We start from the raw sequence: 8343 nt of genomic DNA on the forward strand, positions 1-8343 counted from the left end.
AGACCCCCTGTCTGTTTCAGTATTCAAAAGAAAAAAGTCCATTTTTTTTTATAATCGCGTACGTTGTAGCTATTTAGGACCACCTATAAATTTTTTAAAAATTTCAAATAGTTTATAGTGTTGAAAATAATGTTCAAACAGTCACTTAACTTGCGTATAAGGAAAAAGAGTCGCGCGTGAAACAAAATATTCAAATCTTATTTTTAACATTGTAAACTATTCAGAATTTCTTGAAATTTTACAAATAGTCCTAAATAACTACAACATACCCAATTATATATAAAAAAAAAAAACTGAAAAAACCTAAAAAATCTCCCGAATGACGAAACAAATAGGGGTCTACTGAAACACCCTTTTAGGGGGTATGCTTAGGGTGTTCATTGGACCGCATCCAATATTTTTAGGCCTATCCAGATTTGATTTAATTATATATTGGATGTTAGATTTTACTATCCGATCCGATGCAATTAATTTCAATCATCCAATCGATCCAACATCCATTGGATGTTGGATTGGATTGGTTCTATCCATTGGATGTATTTCATATATATTTATTAGTTTAATTTGTGTTTATTTAATATTTCAGACCTAGTATTTTTTGGATCGGATTGGATCCATCTAATATTTTAAGTCCAGCATGTATTGGATTGGATTGGATCCATCCAATCTAAGAAAAAAAGAGTAAGAATTTAATGTTAATTTTTACATATATATTACGTATAACAATATAAAATCTAATTACTCATCCAAACTAAATGAAAATACTAATTAGTTAGATTGGATGTTGGATGTATTGGATTTTTAGACACCCCATCCAACATCCGATCTGATCCAATTGGATATTCAAAATTAACATCCAATCTGATCCGATCACAATCGAATATCCTATATTTGGTGGTCAGTTGTAATTGGATCGGTCGATTATCATTAGATTGGATCTATTTATGCACATCCCTAGATATGCTATAGACTTAGCCTAAAACAAATAATTCATGAGCCAAATTATGTAGGTTTATGTTGTTTTCTCATACTAAGTTTGTCATTTGGAGATTTCAACAAGCAAAAGGCTTTTTTTCCTAAAAGAGGATAAAAGGGTTGCTAATAAATTGTAAAGAGTCAAATCAATCAAGAAACTAAACATGACTAAATGAGTTAAAGAGAGAAAGTGAAAGATAAGTAAAACAATTTACACAGTGGCCACAAGGCTAAAACAAAAGACATACTCAAGACAACAAAGAAGACAACCTACACTACACCTTGGATACAAACAAAACAAAAGAACCCCTCAAAAAACAAATGAGGGTTTAAATTGAGCATGATTGAAAGCTTCACCTCTCGTGAGCTCTTCCATTCTAATTTAGTGCCCACTTGGCCTGATTTTGGGCTGTAAAATTGCTGAGTTGTGAGTAATTGAAACTGTGTAAAAAAAAATGGCAAGTTTCTTGTGATTGTTCTAAGTAGATTCCATTTAGGTAGTTGGTATTCGCTTCTATATAAAGACCAGCTCAAATCATTTCAAATTCGAAAGATAGAAAAACCATTCAGATATGTGTGTAATATTGAGATCTGTGTTTTAAAAACCCTTTCTAACTTTATGATTAAAAACTATAAAGAAGAAAATCCAGTGCTTCTTTCTCCGTGGGTGTAAGCTCTTTCATCGTAGCTAAAACACGTTACTCCTGTTATTTTAAATTCATTTTGTTTGGAAGTTAATTTTAGCAGGAAAAGAATAAAATAAGAAAGAAATGATGGAAACAAAGTGAAGAAAAAAAAAATCTATTTTTGATAAGAAATTTTTTGTTAAATCTATCTTCTTTTTTTATAAAATTGACTTTTTATTTTCTTAAACTGAATAAGCATTACTAGGTGACCTCAACGTCTAATTTGAGATGAACTTTTGTAGTAGATTATGATGCATATTTCAAAGAATGCTGTGTAAATGTACAAGGCTCCATTCTTATCCTTTTTAAAATGGTCTTCAAAGTGCAGAAAGTGATTGGATCTCTTGATATAAATATTGGCCTTTAAAAAAATTAGAAACAGATAAAAACCACTCCACCCTTAATTTTTTGATAATAAACAATCCCAAGTCTCCTTATATATACACTCACTCACCTAATCATTTGAGCTACTTTGAAGTGCAGATAGTGATTTTTAATGATCACGTTTTCTTCTTTTCTCCTCCTTTCTCTTCTTTTTCTTATCCTTGGATTTCTTTTTAGATTTATGCTTCTCTTTATGCGGTTTCTTTGAGTTCCTAGAATGAGTCTTTCTCCGCTTCTTTTCTCTCTTATTATCGTCAGTATCTGTTTCAGAAGATTCGGTATCTGTTTCAGAAGATTCGCATGACTCTAGGGAATAAGGCTTCTTGGGACCATAAACAACATTACGATGCTCTATGTTTGTCAATAGCTCTTCCTTGGGGTTTGGACCACGGGGAAGATAAGGACCTGTTTCATCCATCCTTGGTCCAACAGCACCCCTCCCGCGCTTGGCCCTGCCATGCAATCTCATTTGTGTCAGCCATATGTAGCTTCCTCTTACCATTTCTTTATTTTGTTAAATCTCAATGACACACATGATCAAACATGAGAGAAAAGCTTGTTTATATACCTTGAGTGCAAAAACTCTTCAAGTTCTTCATCCTTCAACCCGTCATCATTTCTTGAATATGAACTTTTACTTGAGGAGCATGAAGCATTTGCCCCATCATTTACTGCTGTGTGCCTATTACTTTTGAAGTCACCACCATTATTGTACCTTGCACCATTGCTTCGCTGATCCTTCGATCTGTCTTTAAGTCGATCATCCAATTCTAGCTCTTTTTGCCGAACTCGCCACATCTCATTAATTTCCACAGCTCGATTAGCTACAAACAAGATTACAAATAAATGATTAAACTGAGATAACATTCTCATGCAAAGTGCAAACAATGGAAAAAATCAAATTAACGAATCAATCAACAACCATATATTACTTCCCCCACAGCATCTAGAAACTCTTAACATGTTTATATATACTAAAAATCAAATTGTCCATGTTAAGTAGTGATGACCAAGGTACTACAGCTATCCTTCACCCCACCCCTCCAAAGAAAGAATAAAAAAGACAAATTTTATAAGTCAAAAGTTCCTCAATAAATCATGTCTCACTCATTGGCATTATTGAAGTTCCATAATTCTAAGTGAACCCAATGACAAAAGAATGCCAAAGATTAAACAGTGAAATGCCTCAGCATCCCAGATATTGTCTAAGTTCACCAATGTCACAAAAGAATGCCAAAACATTAAACAGGAAAATGCCTTTGAATCCCGGTTGTTCTCCATAGAAAGCAAACTTTCTTGGTCGGTCTCCTAACTAAAGATGTGAACATGACATGGTTTCCAAAAAAAAAAACCCAAACTCTGCCAATTTCTCAAGTTTAAAGCACCATTGACAGTCTCTAATGATAAAATTTGCCAAAATGGTATGTATGAGAAAGTGAACTTTGCAAATCAACCGTGATCATAAGGGTTGTTCAATTGTTCTACGGACCCCAAGTATCATAGTTGATCATAAAGCAAACCATGAAAGTCATTAAAGTTAGGTTAGGTCATTCGTCAGCAACCCTCTTATTTGCTAATAAGTTCAAACTAGTTTTGCTATTTTCTGTGACTCAAAAACTAAGACAGTGTACCTTAATTTCATACATAATATACAAAAAGTAAATGCAAATCATAATGAACTTACCTTGTTGTACACCACGAACAGTAGCTGTGAGAAATCGTGAATTGGGGCGGACCTTAGGTTTAGGTTGATTAAGATAAACAGAGACACCATCTTTTTCAGCTTGGCGCCGCAACTCTGCTGCTTCTTTCATAAGAATAGCAGCTATTCTGTTCTCCGTCTCAAGATCCATTTAACCCTAACAAGCAATTTTCAACTCTCTTTTTTCCCCCTAATTCAAAATCATATCATCAAATTCACAGCCCCCACAACAAAAGACTGAAAATTTAGAGTTCTCAAATTTGATTTGACATAATAACACTAGTCCATCTATCTTTATTAAATAATTAATATATGAATTTTGAAAAAAAAAAATAATTAATATATGACACCATGGTTCAGACATATATAATGAACTAAAAAAAGCACAGAAATATCTAAAAACCTCTATCCCACAACAAACTAATGATTCACAGTTTTAAGCAGAAACTATGCTAAAATGGTCAGGCATGTGGTTTGCTCTCACAAGATCTGAGGTTAGAGTTAAGCGGGATCCTAGTTTCAAAAAAAAAAGTTTAAACAGAAACTAGAATCTACAACAGCTATGTAAAGCAAAGCAGCAAACAAATATTAATAATAATAATCATAATAATAAAAAGGCTATAACCAGTAAAAAAAAGGATCAATACAGCATAGAACTAAACAAACAAACATATCATATGATAAATCTTAAAATTGAGGAAGAAGACCAGCAAACAAACAAACATAAGTTTTAGAAAACAAGCAAAAGATACAAAATTTTCAAATATTAAAATAAATTTATCGCTGTAACACAAATATATTTACACCTGAAAACATAAAACATAGTACATACCCTGAGGAAGGAGAGTGACCTCCGTCAATGATTCTCTGTGCTTTGGCCGGCGCTGCCGCTGGTTGTTGCGAGAGAAAGAGGACGACGACTGAGGAGAAGGAGGAGGTGACGGTGCTTGATGGAGAGAAGCAGATCGCAGTATCGCACGAGAGAGAGAGAGAGAGAGAAGGGGCTAATTCAATTTTAGGGTTTTGTCGGAAAGTGAAGACTCAATCGTTTTTTTTGAAGAGACTCTAAATTTTGAAATCTTTCTTATATATATAATATAAATTTTGAAATTGAATATTATGTCTCAAAAAGATTATAAGAGCGTCTGCCCTCCTGAGTGCTCTGTGGCAGTTTATGGATTTTAACTGTCTTTGACAGTTTTTTTGTATTGTTTTTCTTCTGGTTTTCTTCTGGTTTTTCCATTTTCTATAGCATCAATTCAACATTAACCACAAATTCCATCACAACACTACTTCGATTATCCCACTATCTCCATTTCATAGATTCTTCTCCTTCCACTTATGGATTCTGCTATGCAAAAGATGAAAAAGCCTATGAATTTAACTGAAGATGAAGAGGGGGTTTTCGATCTTACTGATCTGATTCCTTCTCGACATCAAGATGCTTCTGATCTTGTTCTCTATGCCAAAGTTCTTACAGGAAAAAAAGTCTGGTTATCTACATTCAAAAACCAGATGGCGCAGCACTGGAATGGTAGATTTCCCGTAACAATCACGGAATCTTCGGATATGTTTTCTCTAAGTTTTGGCTGTGAGGGTGACAAAGTGAGGGCTCTCCTTCGAGAACCTTTTCACTTCCAAAATCACCACATCGTGTTGTACTCTCCCACTCAAGGACAAACAGTTAACTCTGATTCACTCATTTATACACCATTTTGGGTACAGATTTTCAGACTTCCTTTCCTTAGCAAAACAAAAGGAATTGCAATGGCTCTTGGAAACATTATTGGTGAATATGTGGATGTATTTGAGGATTCTCTTAGTGAAGGTTGGGGACCATTTCTGCGTGTCAGAGTGAAACTAGACATTACTAAACCACTTTTGAGAGGCAAAATGATCACTTTACACCAAGCAAAGGAGGAATTTTGGGTGGAATTTCGGTATGAACGGTTACCTGAATATTGTATGGAATGTGGCCGATTGGGACACCCTTTTGACAAGTGCTCTGTCTATCTTGAGAAGTTGGATGATGGTATTGAACCAGATTTGGAATATAGGCCTACAATGAAGGGTGCACCACTACCGATTTCAAATTATGATCGCTATAGAACTGATTTTTCCAAGGGCAATGCTTGGCCATTACTTACCCGATTGGCAAAGACATCACTCATTTCGGCCATACCAAACTTAAAGAATCGTGAAAGTCCTAATCCAACACACTTACTTATGGGTGAATCATCACAGCCAAGGGTTGGTTCCTCTGCCACTTCAATTGGAGTTAGTATCCCTGAAATTAATATTCCTGGAGTTAACAGATCAGTGCATTCGGGTTTTGATATTGCTACATCGACTGAAGTTAGCATCCCTGCAGTAACCAACACTGCTATGTCTAGTGGTATTACAATCAATGGTTCTAAGTCCATGCATACTGCCTCAACTTTGGCCTCCAAACCAGGTGTGACTATGGCCCAACAAAATTGCAATCTGCTGCAATTTTCTGCAGCAATGTCCCAGGCGCAATCACAGCCAAATTCCAAGGATAATGTGGCTGATCTATCACGGGTTTTTACTCCTTTGGCTGCTATGGATGTCTCTTCAAATTTTTTTGCAACATATCCTCCAACAAATGCTACTGTCCAAGCTTCTCCACCATTCAGTCAGTTGATTTCTCCAGTACCAACTCGGCTTTATCACAATCCCAAATCGATTATCACTGCTTCTGCTGAACCACACATTGGAAAAGAAAATCTATCTCCAAATAGACTATCGAAGAGAAATTCCGAGAGCTTAAGTCTGAGGCAAACTCTAAAGAGATGCAGGGGTAACCAAGCACAATTCATGTCTTCTTTGTCAGGGGATACTGAATCACACTTTGATGTTTCCATCGATAACATGGATTCTACTGGTGATAAGGACAATTCTGCGGAGTCTGAATCTCAGCTCCGCAAGCAGCCATGAAAATCTTGAGTTGGAACTCTCGTGGTTTGGGGAACCCGAGTGCTTTCCGTCATCTCAAATTGCTTGTAAAAGAGCAATCCCCAACTGTTCTCTTTATTATGGAAACTAAGCTAGGTTCTAATTCTATTTCTCGCTTTCGTAATGTTTTACATTTCAATAATGGACTTGAAGTCCCTCGTGTTGGTCTTAGTGGAGGTTTAATGTTGCTTTGGAAAGACGATGTAAATGTAACCTTATTGAACTATAATACAAATATCTTTGATTGCTATATGGCTTGTGGAAATGGTCCGACTTGGCATTTTACTGCTTTTTATGGTGAACCGGCTGTTCATAATAGACATCTCACTTGGACACTTTTAGAACGATTGAGGGATGTTGCTCCTTTACTACCTTGGATAGTAATTGGAGATTTCAATGAAATCTTGTCAAATGCCAATAAGTCAGGTGGAGCCCTTCGTCGAGAGTCGCAAATGGACAAATTTAGACAAGTTCTTCACCATTGTCATCTTCATGAGCAGGCCTTTGAAGGTGATTCATTCACTTGGATTAAGGGCAGGCTGTCACTTGATACTTTAAAAGAGAGACTTGACTGGTGTTTTGTGAACACTTCATGGTGTGATACCTTTCAACCAATTTTAACTCAGCATCTAGATTACTATGGCTCAGACCATCGAGCAATCTCTGTCAAAGTTTTGCAGCATTCGGTTACACACCAGAAACAATCTGTGCAAAGAAGGTTTCGCTTTGAAAAAATTTGGTTACACGAGGAAGAAGCTACTGATATCATCAAACAAAATTGGCAAGGTGCTGATGCTGAAAATGCGTGTGCAATCTTCAACAACAACATCAGTAACTGTGCTGGTTTGCTACAGCAGTGGCACAAACACAAGTTCGGAAATCTCAAAAAAAAGATTTCAAAGGTGCAGAAAACTGTTACAGACTTGAATAACAGCAGTCATCGTACCCCTATTGTTTTAAATGACCTGAAATGCCAAGAAAATATTCTAGATGACTTGCTCGCTCAAGAAGAGATGTATTGGCAACAGCGTTCACGAGTGGATTGGATGCAGAATGGGGACGAAAATACCAAGTTTTTTCATGCATATGCCTCTTCCCGCAAACAACATAATACCATTAAATCACTGGTTGATAATAATGGTCATGTAGTGAGTTCAAAAACTGGTATGACAACCATCATTACATCTTACTTTGAGGATCTTTTTTCTGCAACTTCAGTTAACAGAGAAGCTTTAAACCATGTTTTGGACACCATTCCAACAACAATCACCTCAGCTATGAATGATGCTCTAACACAGCCTTTCACGAGTACTGAAGTGTTTAGTGCTCTTAAAACAATTAATCCCGATAAGAGCCCAGGAAGTGATGGAATGTCTGCTATGTTCTACCACCAATATTGGCCTATTGTTGGAGATGTTGTCACAAAGGTTGCTTTGGGAGTTCTTAATGAAGGGCACAGTATGGCATCTTTCAATCAATCACTCATCACATTAATACCAAAGATTAAGGCTACTCAAGGTATGAGTGATTTCCGACCAATTAGCCTATGTAATGTCATTTACAAAATAATTTCCAAGACCCTAGCTATCAGATTCAAAGAGGTTCTTCCCATGGTTATCT

The 8343-nt window shown here is 36.1% G+C and overlaps 1 protein-coding gene across 1 annotated transcript; it reads right to left on the reverse strand.

Moving 5' to 3' along the window:
* Window positions 1-1929: 1929 nt before the first annotated feature.
* On the reverse strand, window positions 1930-5656 carry LOC115694769 (uncharacterized). Its single transcript, XM_030621855.2, has 4 exons — window positions 4580-5656; window positions 3730-3937; window positions 2614-2869; window positions 1930-2497 (listed from the first exon to the last, which is right to left on the reverse strand). The coding sequence occupies exons 2-4, from the start codon at window positions 3896-3898 to the stop codon at window positions 2155-2157; spliced, it is 768 nt and encodes a 255-aa protein (XP_030477715.1). The 5' UTR covers window positions 3899-3937; window positions 4580-5656; the 3' UTR covers window positions 1930-2154.
* Window positions 5657-8343: the final 2687 nt, after the last annotated feature.

Source organism: Cannabis sativa, chromosome 6 (genome assembly GCF_029168945.1).
Source record: "Cannabis sativa cultivar Pink pepper isolate KNU-18-1 chromosome 6, ASM2916894v1, whole genome shotgun sequence".
Lineage (NCBI taxonomy): Eukaryota > Viridiplantae > Streptophyta > Magnoliopsida > Rosales > Cannabaceae > Cannabis > Cannabis sativa.

What these genes read in the sequence shown, in the direction of transcription:
- LOC115694769 (XM_030621855.2), bottom strand. Translation starts at nt 3,898, where the DNA reads ATGGATCTTGAGACGGAGAACAGAATAGCTGCTATTCTTATGAAAGAA. An exon ending in TGTTCGTGGTGTACAACAAG is followed by an intron (nt 2,870 to 3,729) that starts GTAAGTTCATTA and finishes TCTTGTTTGTAG; the next exon opens with CTAATCGAGCTGTGGAAATT. An exon ending in GAAGAGTTTTTGCACTCAAG is followed by an intron (nt 2,498 to 2,613) that starts GTATATAAACAA and finishes ATTGCATGGCAG; the next exon opens with GGCCAAGCGCGGGAGGGGTG.